Source organism: Bos taurus, chromosome 7, assembly GCF_002263795.3.
Source record: "Bos taurus isolate L1 Dominette 01449 registration number 42190680 breed Hereford chromosome 7, ARS-UCD2.0, whole genome shotgun sequence".
Classification (NCBI taxonomy): Eukaryota; Metazoa; Chordata; class Mammalia; order Artiodactyla; family Bovidae; genus Bos; species Bos taurus.
In genome coordinates, this window is record NC_037334.1 from 11,879,046 (window position 1) to 11,906,366 (window position 27,321).

General features: G+C 51.4%; 2 protein-coding genes across 4 annotated transcripts; both read right to left on the bottom strand.

The window, feature by feature from the left end:
• Nucleotides 1-5: 5 nt before the first annotated feature.
• On the bottom strand, nt 6-6,422 carry MRI1 (methylthioribose-1-phosphate isomerase 1). The gene is given in 6 exon segments (NM_001046387.1): nt 6-239; nt 3,129-3,353; nt 3,436-3,612; nt 4,921-5,096; nt 5,937-6,175; nt 6,259-6,422. Coding segments are annotated over 6 exon segments (1,077 nt in total). The 5' UTR covers nt 6,391-6,422; the 3' UTR covers nt 6-111.
• A 992-nt stretch (nt 6,423-7,414) lies between these two features.
• Nucleotides 7,415-20,470, bottom strand: YJU2B (YJU2 splicing factor homolog B). Of its 3 annotated transcripts, none has more exons than XM_024994593.2 (10): nt 20,431-20,470; nt 16,824-16,868; nt 14,696-14,749; nt 13,573-13,655; nt 13,398-13,453; nt 11,857-11,917; nt 10,877-11,019; nt 10,621-10,793; nt 8,222-8,360; nt 7,415-8,124 (listed from the first exon to the last, which is right to left on the bottom strand). In XM_024994593.2, the coding sequence occupies exons 2-10, from the start codon at nt 16,824-16,826 to the stop codon at nt 7,634-7,636; spliced, it is 1,203 nt and encodes a 400-aa protein (XP_024850361.1). In that variant the 5' UTR covers nt 16,827-16,868; nt 20,431-20,470; the 3' UTR covers nt 7,415-7,633. The 3 variants fall into 3 exon arrangements, with proteins under 3 accessions (XP_024850361.1, XP_059744363.1, NP_001069812.1); XM_059888380.1 differs by having other exon boundaries at nt 17,113-20,470; NM_001076344.2 differs by lacking the exon at nt 20,431-20,470 and having other exon boundaries at nt 7,416-8,124; nt 16,824-16,871.
• Between the last annotated feature and the right edge of the window lie 6,851 nt (nt 20,471-27,321).

Below are 27,321 nucleotides of genomic sequence, written 5' to 3' on the forward strand. Positions count from 1 at the left end.
TGTGCAGAACATTCAATAAGTTTATTATAAAAATAATGGGGATATGGAGGGCATATGGAAGCTATGGAGAGCTAGGTTGGTTACTTCTGGGGTCCATCTAGGGTGTTCCACTCAGGAGATGGTGGCACTAAGGGCTGCCTGGAGCTCCTCGGGGGCAAAGACACCCAGCTCTGTGATGATGCCGCCAGTGATGAGGTCGTGGGGGGTGACATCAAAGGCAGGATTCCAAACCCCAATTCCTGCAGGGAGGAGAAGCAAGAAGGCAGGTATTTGGTCAGTGGATGTACTTAAGCTATTGTCACATGTCTCCCTCATGGTGGTTCTTGGGGTTGCGGAATCCTTGAGAATCTGGGGATCCTGACCCCCAAAATACACAAATGCATGGGTTTTGACACCCAGTAACAAGTTTAGACACCCTGACATTCCCGGATTGTTGCTAAGAAGGCTTCAAAGACTTATACACGTCTACCCAACTTGTGCCTGCTCCAAGAATCTCTTCAGACATGTCCGACTCTGTGCGACCCCACAGACGGCAGCCCACCAGGCTCCTCTGTCCCTGGGATTCTCCAGGCAAGAATACTGGAGTGGGTTGCCATTTCCTTCTCCAATGCATGAAAGTAAAAAGTGAAAGTGAAGTTGCTCAGTCGTGCCTGACTCTTAGCGACCCCATGGACTGCAGCCTACCAGGCTCCTCCATCCATGGGATTTTCCAGGCAAGAGTACTGGAGTGGGGTGCCATTGCCTTCTCCAAAAAATCTCTTTAGGAACCTCCAAGAGTTTACCCCGGGGCCTTTGCATGGACTGTGCCCTCTGCCTGGATGCTTTCCCTCAGATATGCATATGATTTAATGTTTCATTTCCTTTCAGGTCTTTGCTCAAATGTCACCTTCTCAGTGAGAACTTTGCTAATCATCCTGTAACCCACTCCCTGAAGAGACACTTCCTGTATCCTTCTGTGCCTCGTTCATTTATCCCCTTCTGAAAACACATTGGAATTTTACTCTTTGTCTCGTCTGTCGTTTGTCCCCCCACTGGACTGTCAGCCCCCCGAGAGTAGGGACTTGTCTTTTTTTTTCCTCCGTTGTGCCAAGAGGCATGAGGGATCTCAGTTCCCAGACCGGGGATCAAACCCAAGCCCTCTGCTACGGAAGCATCGTGTCTTAGCCACTGGACTGCCAGGGAAGTCCCACTTTTAACTTTTTTCACTCCTGTATCCCTGGCCCCTAGCATGGCAGCTGGCATTGATCAGGTACTTAAAAATTTATCTGGTGAATGAATAACAACCTCTTACACAAGAGGCTGCAAACTGGTTTCTCTGGCTCAGTTATTTTTTTAAGACCACTGAATTAGCAGTCAGATTTCAAAAAATCCCCTGGAGAAGGGACTGGCTACCCACTCCAGTATTCTTGCCTGGAAAATCATGGCCAGAGGAGCCTGGTGGGCTACAGTTCATGACGTCGAAGAGTTGGATATGACTGAGCAACTAACACTTTCAGTTTTCAAAATGTGGGAGATTTTATCCCTATAACAAATGTTAAGGCTTCTCTTGGAAAAATCAGACCGATTACCCTGGGGCCTGCATTCCTGTGACAGCAGAGACTGGGGTCGCTGGATTGCACCTAGTCTGTGTTACCCAGCTTTCCTGGAGGGAAAAGCAGGCTGGGTTGTCAGTTCCGCTTTCCATGGTCTTGTGGATTTTGACCAGTGCTAAATAATTAAGCCCCTAGGAAGGCAGGGACATCAAAAAGCACTGAGAAAAATTTTTTCAGAATTAATGTATCTATTTTTATTTACTTTTCATAGTCTTTTCCATTATGGTTTATCACAGGGTGTTGAATATAGTTGTTGTTAACCCATTGTATATATAATAGTTTGCTAATGTGTCCTATTTTTAGAAAGCTATAAGGAATCGCAGCAGAAAACAATAGAATATTAGGACTTCCCTCCGCTTAGCTGTATTGTTTTACACTCATTCCATATTTGGAGTAAGGGACGCTGGCCTCATTGTATTTTCAGTGCTTAGGAGTTTTAACTGGTCTTTTTTTAATTCTTTTTCCGTTTAGGTTTTTACATAATATTGAGCAGCATTCCCTGTGCTATACGGTAGGTCCTTGTTGGTTATCCATTTTAAATATAGCAGTGTACATAAATCTTTGAACTGAAACGTGAGTTAAATTGAATAACTTGACACCCATCCATCATGTGTTCTATGATGTCTGACTCTTTGCGGCCCCATGGACTGTAGTCCACCCGGCTCCTCTGTCCGTGGAATTTTCTAGGCAAGAAGACAGAAGTGGGTTGCCATCTCCTCCAGGGGATCTTCCCGACCTAGGGAATGGAACTCACGTCTCCTGCATTGCAGGTGGGTTCTTTACCTCCAAGCCATTGGGAATGGATATAGATATAAAAATAAATAAATATACCACTGTGTACATGTCAATCCCAAACTCCCTAACTATCCCTAACTGGTCCTTTTTTTAATAAAAGTTTTCAATCGTAACCTGTTTCTATTTAATGAGCACTAACTAAGGGCCAGGCACTGTTCTCAATGTCACCTGGGTTAACTTGTTGAACATCCTGGGTGTATGAGGTAGGTCATAACAATACCTCATAGGGCCCTTATGGATGAATTTTAGGCACCTGGCTACAGTCAGGAAGTGTGGGGAGGCTGAGAAATATCTGTCTCTTCAAAAGCACTTGACCAGGTGGTATTCTTCTTATCCAAGTGAGAAAACAGAGGTGGATAAGAAGACAATTTGCTCAAAGTCTCCTGACTTATTACTCTACCTTCTGACCATGGAAGGGGGCTTCCCAGGTGGCACAGTGGTAAAGATCCGCTGGAGAAGGGAATGGCTACCCACTCCGGTCTTCTTGCCTGGAGAATCCCACAGAGGAGCCTGGCAGGCTACAGTCCACGGGGTTGCAAAGAGTCAGATACTACTGAGCACACACGCACACCAGTGCATCTGACCTCCAAGACATGTCTGCTCTAATAACATGGCTTGAAGGAACTGCCTGTCTTAGAAGGCTGATGATAACCCAGATGCCACCTGCCGCGTGACAGTCAGGGTGCCTACACAGAGGTTCCCAGGCACTGTGGTGCAGCCCTCTCTGAGTGGAAGGCTTACCTGGTGCCGCTATCCTGACCCCATTGACGTCGGTCAGCTCCTGGTCGGGACGCTCCTCAATGACGATCTCCCGGCCTGTCTCCAGGCGGAGGTCACACGAGGAGCTAGGGGCAGCCACATAGAAGGGGATGCCATGGTGCTTGGCTGCGATGGCTAGCTGGTAGGTGCCCACCTTGTTGGCTGTGTCGCCATTGGCAACCACGCGGTCCGCTCCCACGACAACAGCTGGGGAATGAGACGCTGGGAGTCAGGATCCACCCGGCCCTGGATGCTGGAGCCCTGCCCACTGGTGCCCCTGCCTGCTGACCTGACACGCCTTGGTGGGCCATGGCGGCTGCTGCCATGCTGTCGGCGATGAGGGTGGCGGGGATCTGCTCGTAGACCAGCTCAAAGGCTGTCAGCCGGGCTCCCTGGTTGTAGGGCCGGGTCTCTGTGCAGAAGGCGTGCTCGAGACGGCCCAGGTTATGCAGTGAGCGGATCACACCTGTGGGGCCCAGCCCACCAGAAGAGGCGAGGATAAGACAGCAAGGGATAGATGGGCACGGTGACCCTTTGGCTAGCAGCATGGAACTCCAAACCATGCAGTCCGCCCCCAGGCCCTTGCAGTGGCTGTTCCCTTCTGCCTGGTACACATGTGCTTAGAGAAAGCCTTCTCTGTGAGGCCTTCCAGGATTACTCCATCTTACATAGCAACCCCCACACTGCCATCCCCTGCTTTCTCTTTAGTATGTACCACCTTGAAATGAATCATAGGTATCTGTTAACTTGCCTTTGTCTATTCCTTCTATTTTCTCCACTGCTGGGTCCCTAACTGCTAGAATGGTGCTTGGCAAATAGTAGGTGCTTAATAAATGTTTGTCGAATGAATGAAGGAATGCACACACGTGTGAATGATGGCACACACAGTAGGTGCTCAATAAATGTTGAGTGATTGAAGGAATGGATGCATGGATGAATAATGAGGAACACAGTAGATAAGCATTTATTAAGTATAAGTATTATTTTTTAAAATATTTACTTGGTTGCGTCAGGTCTTAGTTGAGGCATGTAGAATCTTTAGTTGTAGCATCTGAACTCTTAGTTGTGGCATGTGGGATCTAGCTCCCTGAACAAGGATGGAACCTGGGCCCCCTGCATCGGAAGCGTCGAGTCTTAGCCACTGAACCACCAGGGAAATCCCTAAGCACGAGTAAATGAATGAATTCATTGCCTCAGTATCCAGGCACAAAGGTGGGACTGAGGCAGGCAGAGAAACATCCAGGAGAATTAAGAATCAGGTGGACTCTGTTGCCTTGAGTGCCAGGACCCAGCCCCCAAGTCCTGGTCACAGCTACTCTAATTTTTCTTTAGGGGGCTATGCCCTTCCTTTCAGTCCTCTTAGAGCCCAGATTCCACCCACTTTCTAGGCACATGGCTCAGATGAGGCCTATTAAGTGATTGATCCTAGATGGGTAGGTAGGTGACTCCATCATGGCCCCCAAGATACATGACTTTTTTGACACTGTCGAAATAAGAGATCCTTGGCTCTTTTCCTCAAGATCTGAATCCTGGCCAACCAGTCGAGTGATAGGATGATGCCACTCTGGAGGAGGGCAGACCTTAGGGATGGGCATAGAAAGATCCTGATGCTACTGAGTCCCCAGATCCAGCCATACCTGAAGCCAACCCCTTGAGTGTGTTTCTGTGCAACAACTAATAAAGTCACCTTTCTGGGGGATGCATTAAGTGGTTTGGGTTTCTTTCTCTTTCATCCAAAAAGGGACCTCCCCCATTCCTGTGGATGCCCACTCACCTAGGGCTGTGCCATAGCCAGCGGTGGCCAGCGCACCAGTGTTGCAGTGGGTCAGCACGGTCACCTTGCCACCCTGGGGTGCTGCCCGCTTTAGGAGATGGTGGGCTCCCAGGTCCCCAATGCTCCGATTGTCCCGGAGGTCTTTGTCCAGCATGTCCTCGGCCCAGCAGATCACTCTAAGGCCGACAAAGGGCTCTGAGCACCAGCCGCCAGGCTTCAGGGCCCACCCCAGCCCCTCCTCATGGCCCAACACTGCCCTACTAGCATTCTCTTGCTGAAAGCCTCTCTCAGCATGGGTCTGGTCCCTTCTACAACCACCTATCTGTAACTCCACTCGCTCTCGCAAAACATTGTACCAGGCATCTCCTGTGTGTCAGGCACTGGGAGACATAGCAGTGAATAAGACAATAATCTCCTCTAATAGGGAGTTGACACTGGGGTTGGGTAGGCAAATGATTAGCAGACAATAAAGGGAGGGAAAAGGCAGCAGTCAGGAGACAGAGGGTAGGGGATGAATTGTATTATATGGGGGATGGGGAAGGCAGAAACCTGAGACCTGAGGGGGAGGAGATTAGCTAGGCGGATATCTGGCTTGCAAACACTGAGTGTGCAAAGGCCCTGAGGCAGGAGCAAGTCTGGTGGGGTTAACGGAGAATATCTGTGTAGCAGATGTGGAGGGAAAGAGTTGGAAGAGAGCAGGGCGAGGACCAGGGCTGGAAACAAAATTTCTCAAAAGCAAAAACCAGGTAAACCAGGTGGCACTTAAAAGGACCTCTAAGGGCAGATAGGGCTGGGGACGTTCAGGGAAGACAGTCAGGGGATTAAGTTCAAGGACCTGGGGGCCAGGCGGCTCGGTGTTGAGTCCCAGGCCTGCCTGTGTCGCCCTGGATTAAGCGCACCCTGCCTCAGTTTCCCCATCTGTAAAACTGGCAGCTGTGCACCACCACCACCACCACCAGCAGTGAACGAATGAACAGCCTCGGGTTTGAACAGTGCCGGGCACGTGGCTCCTCTACCTCTCTCGGACCGCCTCCTCCGTTGCGCCCTCCCGCTCCGCCTCCTGGGCCGCGAGGTCTGCCAGGTCCCGTGCGGCGCGGGCCATGTTGACGGCGGTGGGCCGGGCGGTAACAAGGAAGCTCAGCGCGTCCTGGACGAAGGCCACGAGTGCGGCAAGGCCAGGTCCCCCGGCGCCCGCCTGCAGCTCCACGGCGAGGCTAAGACAGCCCACGAGGGCAATGGCTGGGGCGCCACGCACCTGGAGGGGGAGTTGGGGGCGTCAGGGACAGCAGTCAGGGCAACCACTCCCACCCTAACCTGAGCTCCACCACGCGGCTCCACCTTCATAGCACGGATGGCTTCCCAGGCCTGGCGCACCGAGCCCACCGCTTCATAGCGGCTCTGCTGGGGCAGCAGCAGCTGGTCGAGGATCTGCAGTGAGCCCCGCGAGTAGCGGATCGCCTCCAAAGTCATGCTGTCAACAGTCGCGCTCACCGCTTTTCTCCGGGCTCCCGGGGCCCGCTCGCACCGGGGGCGGAGCCGGAATACGCGGAGGGGGCGGGGCCTCCCCGGAAGGAGGCGCATGCGCACAGTAACCCCGCAAGTTCCCGGAAGTCGCCGTCCTTAAGTCGGATCCTGCCCCACCTTCCCAGCCGAGCCCAGTTAGCAGCCCCCTCCACTGTTAGTGCCCCCTGCCACTATTTTGGGAGCAACGACCTCAAGCCATATAGCACGACCCCCAAGTTCCTGGTGGGCACCCTCAGGAGCGCGTACTGCCTGTGGTCTTATGTAGAGCAAGGCCCCAGTTGGGGGTCCCAAGATTGAACGATCCTTACTGCTGCCCTGAGACCGTCCCATCCCCGCGGGGAGGAAAGTCCAGTGGGCTGGGGGCTACCACCTCTCCGGACCGGCACGTTACAAGTTCCGAGAGATTAAGTCGGAACCTCAGCTCTGAGAGGTGTCTGATTTGTGCACGCTGGTATCTCCAACGGCTTGGATGGTGCCTGGTGCACTGCAAGGGCTCCGTCAATGTTTGAGCAATGATCCTTCTCCAGAGTTTAGGGGAAGGCGGTGGGCCATGAGCCTCCTTGTGGGTGCTCTGCTGTTTGGAGGCTGTTTTCTACTCATTTTACTAGTTTCCTTCAAAAGAAGTATACCCTTCCAAGGTGTCCCCATGGGCAGGGGATTAATGAACAGCCCTCACCTGTGCGCTCCATCCTTTGCTGCTTTGGGCCAGGATGCTGAGCACCCTATGTGCCTGCCCTGTTGTCCAGTCCCCTTTCCATCCCTCACAAACTCAGCCTGTTGTTCCACCACCTCCAGGAAGTCAGCCCTGATTTCAGGCCAGTCTGGGCTACTACATTTAAACCCTCATCAAGCTGGGTGGGGACCAAGGCTGTGAGCAGGGGATCTGCACTGGGTGATGAGATGCTGGGCAACCTTCATTGGGTGGGTGGGGGTAGAGCTCCTGGGCCCATTTAGTAATCTGAGGCAGGGGCAAAGAAGCAGGGCTTTAATGTTGGGAGGTCTTGGGTCGCACAAGGCACAGACACCCTCTCCAGGAACAAATAACAACTCCATCACCGCGAGAAAGTGAGGTGTGCACAAGGGTGGGGACTGAGCTCTCCAAGAGCTGGTGGGCCAGCGGGGCTGCAGCCTGGGAGGGGCCTCCTGGGTGAGTCTTGGCCTCTGGAGTGAGTGAATCTGGACCATGGAATCACTCACTCTCGGAACCGGAGTAGTCAGCCACGAGGGAGGAGCCGAGGCTGCAGGGCTGTGGTGTGTCCTGGGGGTTGGGTGCCTCAGGGGAGGTGTCTGGCGGGGGCTGGGGCCTGTCCTGACAGCTCTCCTCCTGCCCCAGTGCGCTGCTGTTCTTGGGGGTCTCGGCTGTCTCCAGAGAGCAGTCCTGGGGGGACACGGGCCTGTTCTGGTTGGTCCCCTCTGGCAACTGTGGCTCCCCAGACTTGAAGGTTTCGGCCACGTGCTGGGGGCTCTCTGGGACCTCCCGGGACCGCCGTCGCACGATGCCCAGGTGCCCCATGGTGACAGGGGAGCTGGTGGGAGTGGCTCTGCGGTTCTGGGCCAGTTTCTTCAGGACACTGTTGGTTTTGCTGCTGCTGCTGCTGCTGGCGCTGGCTCCCGGAGTGGAGGGGAACCAGGAGCGGCTGATGATCTCTGTCCGCTTGAGCTTCTGCTTGTCCTCGTATGCTGGGGGGGAGAAGGAGGTCCAGAGCCGCCCTCTGCCTGAGCGCCTACCCCCCGTCTCCCCCCACCCGACTCCCCACGCTCACTGGCCCCCACGCACAGTCTAGGGTGTGGAACTTCAGCAGGGCGGCCAGTCTGCGGTCATCCTCTGTCTCCGGCACCAGTGGGATGGCCAGGCTGGCCTTGGCCTGCAGTGCCTGGTCCCTCTCCTCCTCCTCCTGCATGGCTTTTTTCTTTTCCTGTGTCGGGGTGGAAGTGGGTGGAGAGGGACAGCGCTCAGCCACTCAGTTGTGTCCGAGTCTTTGCGACCCTATTGACTGTAGCCTACCAGGCAGGCAAGGATCCTGGAGTGAGTTGACATTTCCTCCTCCGGGGAGCTTCTCAGCCCAGGGATCGAACTCTGGTTTCCTGTGTATCCTGCACTGGCAGGCAGATTCTTTACCACTGAGCTCTATAGAGCAGCCATGGGGAGGGATGGTGGGTGCCAGAGTCATGCCTCTTCCATGCCCTCTGAGCTGGGAGCTGGCATGGGCATCCCCTCTAGCTCTCCTCCCATTTCCTCCTCTTTAAGTTTATGTGAGGAAAGGGCCTCATGCAGTGCTTGGGACACAGAACTTGTTCAACAAGCAGGAGACATGACTGTTATTACTGTGCGTGCCATTGGGTCCTTCACTCATTTTTTTTTTTTTTTGGCTGCGACTCAAAGAAGGCAGGATTTTAGCTCTCTGACCAGGGGTCAAACCCTCGCCTCCTGCAGTGGAAGTATGGAGTCCTAACAACTAGACTGCCAAGGAAGTTCCCAGTCATTCATTCTTTCCACAAATATTTGCAGAATATCTTTCTGGTGTCAGGCCTTGTTCTAGACACTAGGGACACAGCCATGAGCAGAAAAAAACCCTTGCCCTGGTGAAGCTGACGTACTAGTGGGTGAGTGAGACAAAATGATGAGGAGAAAAAGAATGCTGGGAAGGGGGTGAGGGTTGGCAGGGGATTCAACTTTACATATGGCACGCGGTGGAGCGGAGGGGCAGGGGCAGTCTCCCTGAGAAGATCATGTTCAAGAAAAGATGTCTAAGTGAGGGAGTCATGTGGATATTAGGTGGAAAAGTGTTCCAAAGGGGAGGGAACAGCCTGTGCAAAGGCCCTGAGGCAGAACTGCACTTGCCAGTGAGGTGGCCAGTGTGGCTGGAGCAGAATGAGCAAGGGGAAGGTGGAGATGGGGGTAGAAGGGTAAAGGGCAGATTGTTTGGGCCTGGTGGGCCATGGGGAGGACTTTGGTTTCTGCATAAAGGAAGTGGGAACCATGGAGGGCTCTGAGCATAGTAGGGATGTGATCCGGCTCAGGTGCTCACGGGTGCCCTCTGATGGCTGTGAGGGGAACAGGCTCTGGGACACGAAGCTAGGAGCCACTGGGGTCCAGCGTGGAGAGATTGTGCTAGTCCAAGCAGGAGACGATGGAGACTGCAGATGTTGTCAGAGCCTGCCAGAATTTGCTGATGGATGCAGAGGTGGGGAAATAATGGTGGTTATAACAAGAGGAGCAAGGCTGAGTGCCTGGAAGAACAAAGATGCTTCTATTACCGAGAAAGGGAGGATGCAGGCAGGGCAAGTTAGGGACTGATGGGGTTTCCCTGGCATTTTATGTTTGGGGGCCCTCAGACGCCACTCAGGGATGCCCAGAAGGCAGGGGACACACAACTCAGGCTATAGGCCTGGCCAGAGGGACACACTTTTAGTAACAAATAATTAGTAAGAAAACCCTTGGGCTTCTGTGATGCTCCAGTGGTTAAGAGAAGAGCCAATGCAGGGGACGTGGGTTTGATCCCTGGTCTGGGAAGAGATCCCACAAGCCACAGAGCAACTAAGCCAGTGTGCCACCACTACTGAGCCTGTGTGCTCCAACTACTGAAGCCCGAGTGCCTGGAGCCTGTGCTCTGCAACAGGAGAAGCCACAGCAATGAGAAGCTTGCACACTGCAACCAGAGAAAAGCCAGCACAGCAATGAAGACCCAGCACAGACAAAAAGAAAGAAAGATTATTAAAAAAAAAAAAAGCTGCTGGGCCAGCTGCCTCCCCCAGGCACTGCGATGTAGGGAGGTGGTCCCCGAGTGGCGGATGGGGAAACTGAGGGTAAAAGGACCGCCTATAGTCAGGAAGTGATGGGGTGCAGGCTGGACCTGGGTCTCGGCCCACTTTGCGTTCTCCCTGCCCCACTGTTAGGACCCCCTTGGTGGCTCAGACGGTAAAGAATTTGCTTGCAGTGCAGGAGACCCAGGTTCAATCCCTGGGTCAGGCAGATCCCCTGGAGAAGGCAATTGGCTACCCACTCTAGTATTCTTGCCTGGAGAATTCCATGGACAGAGGAGCCTGGTGGGCTACAGTCCATGGGGTCACAAAGAGTAAGACATGACTGAGTGACTAACTTTCATTTTCTTTGCTCCACTGTTGCTGATGCCTCACTGCCTGTGGACCCGACCCTAGGCTGGGAGCCCCACTCACCCGGAACCTTTTCCGAAGCATGCTGTTGAGGGCGAAGTCGTCCTTCCAGGCGCTCTGGGCCTCCTGGATGTGGCTCAGGGTGGGGAGGGCCTTCTTGAGCGTGCTCCGGTCAGCCTCGCCATGCTCCAGGCGGAACATGGCGTCCATCTCCAGCTTCTGCTTCTTCTCATGCTCTGCAAGGGTGAGAATGGGGTTGGACTTTCGGGGCCCCGGCTCAGGATCAGGGTTGGGGTCCAAACCCACCCACAGCGCTCACCTGTGGTCAGCACCTGTTCGTTGTCCTCCATGTCCCAGCGCTCCTCCTTGCGCTGGGCGCCGCTCACAATCACGTAGTCACAGTTGGCGGGGTCCGTCTGCATCTCGATGTAGTTGACACAGAGGTGGCATTTCATCCTGAACCTGGGCGGGTGGAGGGTGGCAGGCGGGAATCTGGACACTGTGGCCACCCTGGGACACCTTGCGACCCCTGCCTGCTTCCCTCCATCTGTGTGCGTTACGTCATCAACTAGCATTTGCAGAGAACCTGCTGCATGCTGCTCTCCGTGTCTGAGGCACAGCCATGGGTGACACGCAGGGGCCCATCACCCTGGTACTGACCATCTGTCTGGAGTTTATGTATTCATCCCTGCATTCATTCGTTTGTTCATCTGTTCACTCATTCATTCAACAAACCCTCCAAAGCCAGGCTGCTCTGGGGCAGGCTTGGTGCCAGCTGCTGGGGACACAGCGGTGAAGGAAGCCAACTTGCTCTCAGCGGGGCTGATGTTCTAGTGGCAGCTGAGTGGGCAGGGAATGCTCAAACAACCACAGCGCTGGGAGGAAAGCACTGCTTTAGAAAAGGCCTCTCTGAAAGGCGACTTTGGAGCAGAAATCCAAGGAGGAAAAGGGGGCCTTGCAGATGTCTGGGGAAGACGTTCCAGGCAGAGGGCACCAGAGAGAGTTTTTATGAGGGGCAGCGAGGAGGCTGTGTGGTTGGAGGAGAGTGAGTGACGGGGAGGGTGGGAGGAAGTGAAGGCAGGGAGGGGTCTCTGTGGGCCATGGGGAGACCTGAGATTTTTAGTCCGAGGAAGGAGGGAGCCATGGAGGGGTCTAGGCAGGATGCACCCGGACTGACACACCATGCTGGTTTCCAGGAGAGACCAGCAGGGGGTGACCCTCAGGCAGACGGTACAAGCCTCCCTCCCACTCCGAGTTCTGTGTAGCCCCTCACCCCTCTGCCCACCAGATTGCCTCTACCTGTAGATCGGGGTTGTGTAGTAATTGCCAACCTTCTTCTTCTCTGCATTGTAACGAACACCTGGGAGGAGAGGGAAAGAATGAGGCTAGGGCGCACCCTCAGCGTCGTTTCCTGGGGTGGTAGGGGGCAGACAGGAGTGGTGGCATTCCACGGGCCTGCAGGGGAGACACCTCCAGAGATTCAAGCGGAAAAGAGCCGTCGGGGCTTCGGGATGGGTGCTCAAGCCACAGAGGGTGGTGGGTTGTGGCCAGAGGGCCTGGGTTCAAATCCTGGCTCTGCCCTACCAGCTGCAAGACCTTAGTCCAGCTGCCCGGATTGGACAGAGATGACTTTGACGGCCACCACACAGGGCTGCTGTGCAAGCTGCAGAAGCTAGTTAACACACATGGAGCACTTAACACAGGGCTGGGTGCCAGTGATCATCCCAAAAGGGCTGGTTTTGGGGACTTCCCTGGCAGTCCAGTGGTTGGGACTCCTCGATTCCACTGCAGGGGGTGTGGATTCAAATCCCTGGTGGGGGAACTAAGACCCCTCAAGCCACACAGTGTGGCCAAAAATAAATAAATGAATACAGTGCTTAGTGGACAACACGTGGCGCACGTGAGGGCTTGTAGGCTTGACCTGCCGCCGCCCCTGCCCTTACTGTTGCCTTTAGGATTCGAACCCGACTGTGCCCACAGGCGCAGATGGATGCAGAGACAGGGGTCTGAGGCCTGCGGTGGGTAACTCGGCCTTCCTGGCTTGCGTTTCCTTCTCTGCAGTGCAGACATCCCCAGCCCATCCCATAGCACCCAGCCCAGGGGAGAGCCTGCTCTATAAACAGGAGCTGGTGGCTTTCAGAGGGAGGGACGAGAGCAAGAAGGAGGGGCCAGGTCACCCCACTGCTGAGGCTGACTGACCCCTCTAACGCATCCCCCTGATCAGACCCAGCCAGGGACACCTGCTCCAAAGGCCAAGAGGCTCTCAGGGCACCAAGAGCAGGGCTCAGCTTGACCCTCGAGGCCATGAACCAGAGCAGCCCCCAGCCTCCCAGGGCCACACTATCCACCACCCCAAGTTCTGTTTTTGTAGTTTAAGCATTTTTCACTTAGTAAGCAAGATCAGAGCCCAGAATATATCATCTAATTAGTGAAAAAGAAACCCCCCCCAAACCTGGATATTCTCTAGAAAAATAATAAAAGCCCACGCTTCTTTCTTTCTCTGCACTAAGCACTTTGTATGCCATGCAGGCGGGCACTCATATCATGTGAATTCAGAGATGGGTAAACCGAGGTGCATGGAAGCTCTGTTGCCTGCTAAGGGTTACCCAGCTTAGGGAGTGGCAGGGACGGGATCTGAACCCAGAGCCTCCTAACTGCTCTGCCATCAAGTGGCCACAGCCCACCAATTATTGGGGGCAGTGAAGAGGGGGGGTCTATCTTCTCCTTGACTCTTGACTGGGGCATCAGTGAGATGCTCTCTCACAGCGCTTAGCAAGTTACGGGGCTCGCTGGCGGTGGGGCTGAATAGTTGGGGGCGGGGTGGGGAGCAGGCAGCTCACCCATGCCGATGTGGTTCTTGCAGCCGTCACACCAGATGTTATAGGGCATCTCAAACCTACACAAACAGAGAACAGCTCATTTGTCCTTGTCCGCATGGGTTCTCCCTGGGTCTCCATGCCTGAGACTCTGGCTGCAGTTATGCTGCAAAGGGCGTGGTGACAATCAGGGCCTTACCTGATGATGAGGATGCCCTGGGACAGCTTCCGAGCCCGCTCCCGAAGGGGGTGGCTGTTGTGGTATCTGTTGAGCGAGCCATGCTGTGTGGTAAGGAAGAGGGAGCGGATTAGCACTGCTGAGTAGGGGGAGCTCAGGCCCTCTCCCACAGGCTGAGAGAGGCCTCATTCTTATGCTCTGCTGGGAGCGTTAACAGCAAACAGGAGGCACAGAGGCTTTGGTGAAGCAGGCAGAGCTAAATAAGCTGTGCAACCCTGGGCAGTGACCTCATCTTTTTGCCTTTCTGAGCCTGGTTTTCCAAATCAACTGGCAACAAGGATCATAACACACCTCGGGTGTCGTGGGGAGGACTGGGATAGGCGACAAGATCGGCAAACGGCTGCCAGGCACTTTATGTGCCTCGTCTCATTTTAATCCCTCCATGTTTCTAGGAGCCCAGGTCATTTTGCTTCCCCTTTGGACCTACGTACAGGGAGACTGTGGCATAGAAAAGCCGAGTCAGCAGGGACCAGCAGCCAGGATGCTCTGATTCATTCAAAGGCCCATACTAAGCACCCAGCATGGGGACACAGCCTGAACGAGACAGATGCGTGTCCCTGGCCTTGAGCAGCAGACATTCCAGGTGGAGAGATGGACAACATGCAGAGAAATAAACTATGTGTCAGGGAGTTGTGAGAGCTATGAGAGAAATAAAGCACTCAGTCATGAGACAGAACACGAGGCGGTGGTCAGGGAGGCCCTCTGTGAGGAGAGACCTAAAGGAAGGAAAGCAGCCTTGTGGGTCAAAATAAGGCAGAGGTTCCCGGCAGAGGGAACAACGAGGAGGCCTGAGGAGCTGGAGCCGGAAGGGCGAAGGGATCTCATCCTGGCTCCTCTGGAAACATGCCACACCCAATGCTGGGTCCGCTGAGGACCATACTGACCACCCAGGAGGGAAGGCTGCCCTGAGACCCAGGTGATGAGCCTAAGGCAGGGAGACTTCTCAGGCTGCCTGGGCTTCTGCAGCCGTGGTTCTGACTCCAGGAGGCCATGATGTCTGACTCCAGGAGGGGACGATGTGTGTGGGCTCCTGCCCAGGGGTTGCTTTCTATCATGGACACGGAGAAGGAAAGTTGCCCCTTACCTTCTCAGGGTTGAAATCCGGAGGGTAGTACTTGTTTACGCCTTTCCTTTCACCCTGGAAAGCAGAAGAGAGACATGACTTAGGGTGGGTCCTGCAGGAGACCTACCTGTGTAGCTGGGAGACAGGGACTTCCTGGAAGATGTGTGGCTGAGAACTGGAGACTTAGCGAGAAAAAACCCCACTGTCAGGACTTCCCTGGCAGTCCAGTGTTTAGGACTTGGCGCTTTCACTGCCGCGGCCCAGGTTCAATCCCTGGTCAGGGAACTAAGATCCCGTAAGCTCCACGGCTCCGCCAAAAGAACAAAACAAAACAAAACATGCTCCACCGCCATTGCTGTGGAAAATTCCACGAGGGTCACTCTCTCCTAGAACAATGGCTTTCACGGTTATTTTGGGACTGTGACTTAAAATAAGACATATTTAACACCACAAACACACGTAATACAGTCGAAGCACGGGTTTCAGGAAAGAATGTTCATCCAGCTGTGACAGTCTCTCTTTTAACTGCTAGCAGCCACCTGCTGAATTGACTGAATGATCTACCAAAGCAGTGGGTCTCAAACCTGGCTGCACGTTATAACCATACATTTATATATTTTTTAATATTTATTTGGCTGTGCCAGGTCTTATTTGCAGCAGGGGGGATCTAGTTCCCTGACCAGGGATCGAACCTGGGCCTCCTGCATTGGAAGCGGAATATCTTAGCCATGGGACCACCAGGGAAGTCCCGAAGAGTTTCTAAACCACGGATACCTGACATAGCACCTGCTCTGGCGCCCGGAGACGGGGCTTTTCCTTTCTCTTTGTTTTTTGGTGTGGTGGTGGTTGTTGTTTAGTCGCTAAGTCATGTCCGACTCTTTGCGGCCCCACGGGCTGTAGCCCACCAGGCTCCTCTGTTCATGGGATTCTCCAGGGGAAAATACTAGAGTGGGTTGTCATTTTCTTCTCCAGGGGATCTTCCCGACCCAGGGATTGAACTTGCCTCTCCTGCATTGGCAGGAGAATTTTTTACCACTGAGTCATCAGGGAAGCCCATTTGAAAAAAAAAAATTTTATTTATTTATTTGCTGTACTGGGTCTTAAGAGGCAGCACTTAGGATCTTGTTCCCTGACCAGGGAAGTCACAGGACACAAGGCTTTTCAAAAGCAACCTGGAAAACATGTTTCTACACATCCTTGTGCATACATGTTTGTTTGCAATAACCAAATGGTGGAAGCAACCCAGGTGTCCATTAATGGATGAATGGATAAACAAACTGTAGTCCAACCATGTGATGGGATATTACTGAGCCATAAAAAGGAAGGAAGCTCTAATACCTGCTACAATGTTTTAACAGATAAACCTTGAAAACATCCTGCTAAGTGAAAGAAACTGGATACAAAAGAACACATAGTACACAATTCCATTGACATGGAAGGTCCTGAAGAGACAAATCCACAGAGACAGGAAGCCGAATTCGGGTGCCAGGGACTGGGAGTGTGGGTGGATGGGATGAGAGTGACTGCCATTGGGTATAATGTTTCCTTCTGCGGGTGATGGAAATGTTTTGGAACTAGAGAGAGGTGGTTGTTGCAAAATATTGTGAATATACTAAATGCTGCTGAATCACAGCTTTAAAATGTTCATGTTATGTTATGTGAATTTCACCTCATTTTTTAAAAAAAGGAAAAAAAAGCAAAAGCTCCTGGGGTGATTTTAGCACGCACAAAAGTCTGGGCTTCCCAGGTGGGCTCTGGTGGTAAAGAACCTGCCTGCCAATGCAGGAGACATAAGAGATGTGGTGGGTTCGATCCCTGCGGTGGGAAGATGCCCTGGAGGAGGGCATGACAACCTACTCCAGTATTCTTGCCTGGAGAATCCCCATGGACAGACCTGGCAGGCTACAGTCCAGAGGGTCACGCAGAGTCAGACATGATTGAAGCGACTTAGCATGCACGCATGCACAAAGTTTGAAAACCACTCCACTGAGAAGACCATGATGCAGAGTTTAAAAATACCTTAGAGCTTTGGGTCAGGGGTAGGGATGGGGAAGGAGACTTTTAGCAGGGAGAGGAGGCTACTTAGGGGGCCCCTTCCCCGTATCAAAGACCACAAGAGAAACCCAGTGAGCACAGCCCGTCTACTTACCATCTTGGTAGCTGCCTACAGGTCCTCGCCCTCCACGTGGCCAATCTGAAAAGACAATGAGACACTGCTTTGTGGACGCACTGCCCAGTGCTGCCCTTCTGGACAGCTCAGCAGTCCAGATTCCCTGTGAAGATGCGGGGGCTGTGTGTGGTAGTCCTCCCCCTAGGTGTAGGAGGCATCCGAGGAGTGGTTTGGCTGTTTGGAAAGGGAGTGTCCTGTCCACTCTCCATCCAACATCTGTTTCCCAGCTGACACTTCTCACCCCACCATGGCCCCCATCATCGCTCACCTGGAGGAGTACCGTCATCTCGCTAAGCTCCTGGCTCTGGCCTTGACTCTCACAGTCTGTTCTCCTCATAAGGGCCAGAAGGATCTCTTCAAATATAAATCTAAACTACAGCTCTCCTGCTTAAAAGCCTCCAGGGGGCTTAAAACCCTTCCCTGGTGGCTCAGGGGTAAAGAATTCACCTGCCAATACAGGAGACTTGGGTTTGATCCCTGGTCTGGGAAGATCCCATGGGCCACAGAGCAATTAGGCCCCTGTGCCACAACTATTGAGCCTGCTCTCTGGAGCCCAGGAGCGGCAACTATTGAGCCCACGGGCCACAACTACTGAAGCCTGAGTGCCCTAGAACTTGTACTCTGCAACAAGAGAAGCCACCGCAATAAGAAGCTGGCGTACTGCAACTAAAGTAGCCCCCACTCACCGTAACCAGAGAAAACCTCATGCAGCAACAAAGACCCAGCACAATAAAAAACAAACAAACAGACAAACAAACCCAACCCTCCAGGGATTCCCATGGCTTTGAGAATCAACTCGAGTCCCTTTCCATGGCCTGCGGGGCCCCTGCTTGCCTCCCCAAGCCCTCTCTCTCTGTTCCAGTCACACTGGCTTCCTGCCTTAGGAGGCTCAGTGGGTGCAGGCCCACTGCCTCAGGTGCTCTTCTACCAGCAGTCCGTCCTTTGTCACGGATCTCAGCTCAGACATCACCTCAGTGAGAGGCCTCACCTGACGACATGATCTCAAGTCACTTCCTCCCTGGACTTTCTATCGTGTCACCCTGTGTCTGTTTGCTCGTTTACAGTCTGTCTCCTCTGCCAGGTCACACTGTGCTACGTCTCTGGCACCCAGGACAGGTCCTGATAAATGCTGTGTGAACCTCTGATAATTGATTGAGGTTCCATAAGAACCTTGGAAAAAACCCTGATGCTGGGAGGGAGTGGGGGCAGGAGGAGAAGGGGACGACAGAGGATGGATGGCATCACCGACTCGATGGACTTGAGTCTGAGTGAACTCCGGGAGATGGTGATGGACAGGGAGGCCTGGCGTGCTGCAATTCGTGGGGTCGCAAAGAGTCGGACATGACTGAGTGACTAAACTGAACTGAAGAACCAGTGTCAATGACACAGGTGTTAAATGCCGGGCTCCTTTAACGTGGGATGGGGAGACTTCCCTCCCCTTGCTTGTTCAGAGGCGAGACTTTCCAGTCAAACAGAAGGAAGTTCAACTTGATGCTAAAGAGAAACGCTATGGGAATGCATTAGCAGAAGCAAACTATTATAGATTGGATGGACAACAAGGTCCCACTGTATAGCACAGGGAACTCTATTCAGTATTCTATGATAAACCGCAACGGGAAAAAATATTTAAAGAAGAATGTGTATATATATATGATGTGTAACTGAATCACATTGTTGTACAGCAGAAATTAACATTATAATCAACTGTATTTAAGTTAAAAAAAACTAAAAGAAATTAAAAAAAAGAGAGAGAGAATAGACATTATGAGGGACTAAAGTGTAGTCCAGAATGGGGACTGGCAAATTTCCTCCATTGAGGGCAATCATTTCTGTCCCAAAGACTCATCAACTGAGCCACCTCAGCCAGAAAGTAGCCGATAGCATGTTAACGTATGGGTGTAGCTGCATCCTAGCAAAACTTTATTTATGGACGCTGAAATTTCAATTTCGCAGGACTGTCACCTGTCACAAAATATTATTCTTCTTTTGTTTTTTTCCCCAACCATTTAAGAAGCTAAAACCACCTTGTGCCGGTGGGCTATACGAAATCAGGCGGTGGTCTGATTTTGGCCTGTGAGTGGAGTTTGCTGGCTCCCGGTGCTGGAGTCAGAAAGTCTCGAATATTCCGCCAACTTAGCTGTGTGCTGATAGTTACTGTGTGTCACACGCTCCACTGATGTTAGTACTATTTCCAGCTGACAAACGAGCACGTGGGAGCTTAAATAACTTGCCCGAGCTCAGAGGCCGCCAAGAAGGCAGAGCCAGGGTGAAAAGCCCCAGATAGAGAGTCTTCCACCATCCCATCCTGAGCCCCTCTACACCTCAGATCCTCCATCTGTAATGCATACCCCTGGACCAGAGTCTCCTAAAGTCACCTCCAAACTAAAAATACTAACAAAACAGCAAGTGCCCACCCAAGCTTTCAGTTCAATTCAGTCACTCAGTCGTGTCCGACTCTTTGCGGCCCCCTGGACTGCCGCATGCCTGGCTTCCCTGTCCATCACCAACTCCCAGAGCTGAGTCAAACTCATGCCCATCAAGTTGGTGATGCCATCCAACCATCTCATGCACTGTCGTCTCCTTCAACTTCCGCCTTCAATCTTTCCCAGCATCAGGGTCTTTTCCAGTGAGTCAGTTCTTCACATCAGGTGGCCAAAGTACTGGTTTCAGCTTCAGCATCAGTCCTTCCGATGAATATTCAGGACTGATTTCCTTTAGGATGGACTGGTTGGATCTCCTTGCAGTCTAAGGGACTCTCAAGACCCAAGTTTTAGGGACACACAGTTCCCTGGGCTGGAACTCCAGCTCCATTCCTCACTAGCTGGGGAACCTTGGCCAATGTCTGAGCCTCCCTGAGCGTACAGTTCCTCATCTGTAAAGAGTGGATGACAGCAAGGAAGACTTTCTGTGGTTGCTGTAAATGAAATAACATGCTGGGTAATGCCTGCACAGAGTAAGCACTCCATTTACAAGAATTGGGGTCTTTCAGTGGTTTTATCACCCCAGCGAGTGGCACAGGTTGGACCATAGGGGGGATGTATAGAAATCTCTGGTTTTTGGTGTCAAGAATAATGATAAATCCCATTGGCTCAGGGCTAATGCTGGGGCTTGGATCCCGACTCTGCTGCTTTCTAGCAGTATAAGCAAATTCCTTCTTTCTCTGGGCCTCAGTTTTCTTACTTGTAAAATGGGGTTTATAAAAGTATCAACCTGATAAGGCTGCTATCAAGACTCGTTGAGTTAAATAAGGATCTAGAACAGCGCCTGATGTCAAGTTAAACGATGATCGTTTTGATTATTTCTCACGACAAACCATTTTACAAGCGTCATTTTACAAAATCTTCACGACGACGCAGCGAGGTAGGGGCTTACTGTCCCTAAGGAAAACCTGAAGAGGTATCGGATATGGGCCGGGGTCCGGGGTTAAAGCTGGGTCGCGAGCGGCTTTGAGCACCAGGCCCACGTCCGCAGAGCTCCGCGGACCCGGCACTTTATCCCCCTTCGGGCGGCTCACAGGCCTGGTGAGGAAGTGGACAGACCCCTTGCCAAACCGGGCCTGCCCGCCCCTCTGCCCTCCCGCACTTACCTGCCCTCCTGACGTCACGGCGAGCCCTTCCCGGAAGTCCCTTCCGGGCGCGCAAGGGGGCGTGGCGCACTCTCCGCATGACTGAGACGCCTGCGCGAGGCGGGGCGAGGCGGCAGCGCCGCGCTGATGGGCTGGATGTCGAATACGCCTCTGTCTCTCCGCCGCAGGAGTAGACCAATCGGGCCTGCCCTTCCCAACTGCACGCACGACACGATGCCCCACCCTCGCCCTGCCCATTTGCCTGACCCATTCCAAATCCCGCCTTTCTGATCGCGCGCTCCCCAGAGCCAGATCCAGCTCGCCTAATCGGTGGGGCGAAGGTGGGCCTCTTCATAAAGTGAAGTCGCTCAGTCGTGTCCGACTCTTTGCGATCCCATGGACTGTAGCCTACCAGGGTCCTCCGTCCATGGGATTTTCCAGGCAAGAGTACTGGAGTGGGTTGTCATATCCCGGGCCGAATCGAACTAGCCCATTTTATATTTATATATATATATATATATATATATATATTTTTTTTTTTTTTTTTAAAGTTTTACCAGTTTATTGCTACCAACCCATCTACCTCCACCCTCATGCACGAGTGCTCAGTCATGTAACCCCATGGACTGAAACCCGCTAGGCTCCTCTGTCCATGGACTTTTCCAGGCAAGAATACTGGAATGGGTTGCCATTTCCTTCTCCACAGCCCCTTATTTTTTAATGCCTAGCGAGATAAGAATTGTTTTTCCATTTTTTTAAGTAGTTGATGGCGGGGGGCGGGGGGGTGGAGAGAAATCAAAAGGATAACACCTTATGACCTCATGAAGTTCAAATTTTAGTGTCCATATATAAAACTTTATTGGAGTACAGCTATGCCTATTCATTTACCTGTTGTCTGTAGCTGCTTTCGCATGACAACGGCAGAGTTGAATGGTTGCCACAGAACTCCTGTGGCCCATGGAACCTGAAAATGTACTTATCTGGCCCTTGTCTCAGAGCCTTCGGACCAGCTTAATTTTGCCTTCTGTATGGGACAATGACTTTTGAATGTACTTTTGTGCCTTGTAGAGCCTAACAGAATCTGTTCATTTGTTCATTCAATAGCTGTTTATTAGGTGCTGTTTGTCAGGCCATGGGAATTTGAAAGCAAAGGACACACCTATTTCACACTGATGCAAACATGCCAACTGACAATTTATCAAGGACAGTGTGAAAAATGACGCTACTACTACAATTGCTACTATGACTGTGTTATTTGGTGCCAGGCTCTGTTCTAAAGCTCTCATAAGTCAAATCTCCTGTAATGGTGGCTCAGACAGTAAAGAATCCACCTGCGATTCAGAAGACCCAGGTTTGATCCTTGGGTCTGGAAGATCCCCTGGAGAAGGGAATGGCTACCTGCTCCAGTATTCTTGCCTGGAGAATGGCATAGACAGAGGAGCCTGACAGGCTACAGTCCAAAGAGTTGGACATGACTGAGCAACTAAGCACACTACTACTATGATTGCTATTATTACACTGTTATTTGGTGCCAGGCCCTGTTCTAAAGCCCTCATAAGTCAGATCTCCTATAATCATAGTGCTGTAAAGGGAGTGCTCACTACTCACCAGACATCATTCACCAGTGCTCACTTGTCACATATATCACCTGGGAATGCTGATTCCAGGAGATGGATACTCTGCCATTTTCATTTTATGAATGAGGAGACAGGCCCAGAGAGGTCAAGTAACTACCCCAAGGTTGCACAGCTAGTGAGGAGTGGAAGATGTGACCTCCATCTGTTGAGCTAAACTTTGTTCCCTTAACCTCAGTTATACTGCCTTGGTTTGTATGCATTAAACATAAGGGCTGTGGGAACCAGCAGGAACCTTTAACAAGGGTAAGGTGTTTGGGAGTGGGCATGAGTGAGGATCAGCGAGACCCCTGTGAGGGCTAACACCTGAGCCAGATAAAGAGGAGCAAGGCAAGGAGTTCCCTGGCAGTCCCGTGGTTAAGACTCTGCACTTCTTTTGCTGGAGGTCCAGGTTTGATCCTTGGTCAAGGAACTAAGATCATGCATATTGCATGGTGCGGCCAAACCATGCCACCCCAAACCAACAACAAAACAAAATCGAGTTGTGAGGGTAGGCAGGGCAGAGGGAGGCTCCCAGATCCTGAGGAACAAGATGGAGCCTCTCTCAACCTCAGTAATCTTGCTTATTATTACCTCTGGATTTTGTTTAAATCCTTGTCTTGCACCTGAAAGAAGACTAAAAAGTCACAAAAAACCCCCTTGTGAGTACTCTTGGGAAAGAGGAGTGTGGGAACCATTGGCTTTCAAGGGACATGTAGATCCTCACTCATTACTTCCACACAGGGCAGGTGATAGAAGCAAACATCAGCCTGAGATATCAAGAGACTGTCTCTAAAGATGCCAAGGGCAGGCCAGTTCCTGTGGGGCTAGGGAACCCATTCAGGGAGATGAAGACAGTTAGCCAGGCTGGGCAGGGTGACAGGAAGGGACCTGAATTCTAGCTCTGGAGGGGGACCCTGACCAAGTCACCTCATCTCTGTTTACTCATCTGTAAAGTGGGACAGCTCAGCCTGCCCATGGGAACAAACGCAATAGATGTCTACAAATGTAATTGTAAAACAGTTTGAATAGGAAGAAAGAAATCAGTGGGCTGAGGAGGGCATTCCTCTTGGTGTGGCTTTGGGGGACTGGAGCAGAATGAGAAGGAGACCTCTAAGCACCAGGAAGTTCTTTACATCAAACTTTCCTGCTATTGGCACCGACTATGTGGCTCTATTCCTGCCTTCGAGGGTCGCAGAGGACTGACCTGTCTTCCACATGCCAGTCCTCCAGCCCCTTCCCACTTCTAAGAGTCTGTGGTTGGAGCCTACCTGTCTTCACCCCCAGTCACAGCTCAGCTCAGCCCAGCCCAGCCCAGCTCAGAAAGCAGGCCCAATAGATTAGACATTTTATGTATTTATTTTAAAAAATTTCTTTCTTTTTGGCCGCATTGGGTCTTTGTTGCTACGCGTGGGCTTTCTCTAGTTGCAGTGAGCAGGGGCCACTCTTTGTTGCAGTGCACGGGTGTCTCATTGCAGTGGCTTATCTTGTTGGGGACCACAGGCTGTAGGTGCCTGGGCTCAGCAGTTGTGGCACAGGGGCTTAGTTGCTTAGTTGGGGTGCCTGCGCGGCCCCCACCTCTCCCTGTGTGAGAACATCCAACCTCCAGAGGGCGCTGCAGCATTTCTAACATTTATGGCCCATCCTTCGCCACAGCTGATTGGATCAGGGGTATGGATTTAACTCAAGCGGGGCCAATGGGATTTGCTCCCGGGAATTTAGACTTGGGATCCAGCGAGGCTCAGAAATCTGCTGGTGGCTAGATCTGAGGACATAGAACTTTAGGACTTCGTGGGAAGCCATCTTTAGCCATGAGGAGAGAGGAGCAGAGATAAGCAATCATGTGGTGAGAAAGAGAGAGAGAGAAAGGGGCGGGGGGCGGGGAGGACTTCCGTAGTAGTCCAGTGGTTCGGAATCCACTGCCATTGCAGGGGACACGGGTTCAATCCCTGGTCCAGGAAGATTCCATGTACCTCGGAACAACTAAGTCCATGCCCACGCGCCCCAACTACTGAAGCCCGTGTGCCCTAGAACCCATGCTTTACAACAAGAGAAGCCACTGCAGTGATACACTGGGCACCACCACTAGAGAAAGCCTGTGCACATCAATGAAGACCTGCCACAGCCAAAAATAAAAAATATAAAATTTGAAAAACAGCAGGAGATAGAAAGAGACAGAGAAACTTTCCTTATCTTTGGAGACCTTTCAGTTCTTAAGTGCCTTGATATATCCCTGTATTTTATCCCTGTAACAAACTCTCCTCTTTGTCTAAGCTAATTTGAACAAGTTTCTCTTTCTTGCAAGCAAAAGTACTGTAACTGTGTAAGTGCCTAAGACATGAAATTTACACACGGAATTTACAAACTTCAGATTCACTTCATTTTCTGTGAGGACCAACCCCAAGACTGGGGAGCCTTAAACAATTCACTTTATAGGTAGAACTGCAAAATATGAAATAACTACAGAACAGTAAAAATAAAGTGCAAACCAGAAAAACCAAGTTAATCATCTTTTGCAGGTGAGCACTGAAGCTGGCCAATGGTGCAAGCTCTCTGATTATGGAAAACAAGGTAACGGGATTTGAAAAGAATGGATGAGGGATCTCTCAATGTGAAGTTGTCCTTCCTGGTTACTTAACCCATTTTCCAGCAGTATCAGAGCTCATGATTTGGTGGTTGAGGTCTGAGTCCAGAGAGAAAATGAAAGGTCGAATCAAGAACTCCAGAAAATGCAGCTGGACATGTTTTCAAATCAACTTTAGACAAAACAGAAACCTCAATGCCTATACATTCGCCTCTGTAAGATCCTGGTGTGATCAGGACAACATTCAAGTGTCTCATCGGATTCTAGAAAATCCTCTTCCTGGTGGAAGGCAGAAAGGACAGGACCAGCTCTGGCATGAGTCACTCCTCCAGTGGCCAGGCTCTGAGCACACGGGGCACCCAGGGAGCCTTCATGCTCTCGCCATGAACTCCAGAGGAGGGGGCAAGAGAGGACCTCTAGAGCTAGAAAGTTCAGTGCCATACCTCCACTGGTTAGCTGCTGCACCTGCTTTATTCTGCAGCTAAAGTCTTTTTTTTTTTTTTTTTAAGAAAGAACAACTGTTCTTATTCAGAGATGACATACTTTTTAAAATTATCTATTTATTTGGCTGTGTCGGGTCTTAGTTGTGGCACCGCGATCTCTGTTGCACCCTTTGGGATCTTTCTTTGAGGTGCACAGGCTCAGTAGCTGCAGCGCATGGGCTCTCTAGTTGCAGCACATGGCTCTGGACCATGTGGGCTCAATGTGGTGTGTAGGCTGAGCTGCTCCGCAGCATGTGGGATCCTAGTTCCCTGACCATGGTTCAAACCCAAGTCCCCTGCACTGGCAGGCAAGTTCTTAACCACTGAGCTTTCAGGTAAGTCCCTGAGGCTAAAGTCTTTGGGGAAAACAAAAATCTTGAAAAAGAACATCTGATGGATAAACAGCAAGGTCCTACTGTCTAGCACAGGGAACTGTATTCAACATTGTGGGATAAACCATAATGGAAATGAATCTAAAACAGGATGTATATATGTGTGTAATTGAATCACTTTGCTGACAGCAGCAAATTAACACAGCATTGCAAATCAACTATGTGTGCATGCTCAGTTGTGTCCAATTCTTTGCGACCCCATGAACTGTAGCCTGCCATGCTCCTCTGTCCATGAGATTTCTCGGGCAAGAATACTAGAATGGGTTGTCATTTTCTTCCCCAGGGGATCTTCCTGATCCAGGGATCGAACCTGTGTCTCCTGCATCTCCTGTATTGGCAGTTGGATTCTTTTACCACTGAGCCATAGAAATGTTTTGTGTGTGGCAAGAGGAGTGTAGCGATGCAAGGGGCTTTTCAGGGTAAAGAGAGCTCTTTAACTGAACTGTGTCTCTAAAAAGGAAGAAGGTAGGACTGGATTAAATGAGACAGGGAGCCTCCCTTCCCAGTGGTGGAAGGGCACCTTGAAGCCACGAGGGCGCATCATGCATTGTGGCTCTTTAATCTGCAAGAGAGTATAAGAAGGAGGTCTGGACCTTGACGAGCTCAATGCCATCTGTGAATTACCTCCACAAGAAGAATAACATGCTTGATTGAGGTGCTGCTTTTATTGCACCAAGTTCAAAGGACTTTTAAAGGAGGCCTGGGCCTTTTATGGGTTTAGGAAAACTGGATTCTTGGGTTCTATTCTTGGCTCTGCTGCTTGCTATTTTAGTCAGCCTGGTGTGCCATAGGAAGGGTTTGACAATCTCTTGGAACCGATTGTTCTTGAAATTTAGGAAGAGAGCAAAGAACCAGAGAAATGGAGACACTCCCAGCATTTCTGGCTTTCTAAAAGCCTTTGAAGGAATAACTCGGTGCATTTTGGTGTATGGCTGCAAGGAAGAGGCCAGGAATGATTAATGGTACCAACAAGAAGGCATTTCCTGTTCTCTCTCTTTTTTTAAATATTCTTAAACAATTTTTTTTTTTTTTTTTAATTTGGCTGTGCTGGGTCTTAGTTGTGGCATGCAGGATCTTTAGCTTCGGCATGCAGACTCTTAGCTACAGCATGTGGGATGTTAGTTCCTTGACCAGGGATACAACCCGTGTCCCCTGCACTGGAAGGTGGATTCTTAACCACTGGACCACCAGGGAGGTGGCATTCACCATCTGATTCATCTGCCTAAAGATGACATTTTCAAACAGCAAACCAGAAGCGTATGGAACCAGCTTTGGGGATAACACCAGGGGCATAGGGATCATCCTTGGGGAACACAGAAGTGCCTGCCTCTTCCTCCCAGCATGCATCCTAGGTAATAAATTCTTTCTCCTCCTGTGACAAGGAATGCACCTGAACGCTGCCCTCCAAAAGGGTGCTGACTACACAGAACTGACCCAGATGAGGGAGGAGATGCTTTGTCAGTGAGAGAACTGATGAGGGTAACAGAAAAAAGGAAGGAGGGAAAAGACGGAAATGTTGTCTACTACGCCAAAACTTCCTGGGGGGTTGCAACACAACCTTAAACCTCAGGCAAAATATTTAGATTGACTTTATTTATGACTTACCAAACTATATCTTGTCCAGTCATTCATTTGACTCATTTATTGAGTACTTCTAGGTGTCTGGGGCTTCCCACGAGGCTCAGTGGTAAAGACTCCACCTACCAATGCAAGAGACACAGGAGATGCGGGTTCAATCCCTGGGTCAGGAAGATCCCCTGGAGGGGGAAATGGCAACCCACTCCAGTATTCTTGCCTGGGAAATCCCATGGACAGAGGAGCCTGGTGGGCTGCAGTCCATC

What these genes read in the sequence shown, in the direction of transcription:
- YJU2B (XM_024994593.2), bottom strand. An exon ending in CGGATTTCAACCCTGAGAAG is followed by an intron (nt 13,656 to 14,695) that starts GTAAGGGGCAAC and finishes CTTACCACACAG; the next exon opens with CATGGCTCGCTCAACAGATA. An exon ending in GAAGTTCCACACCCTAGACT is followed by an intron (nt 8,125 to 8,221) that starts GTGCGTGGGGGC and finishes TCTCCCCCCCAG; the next exon opens with CATACGAGGACAAGCAGAAG.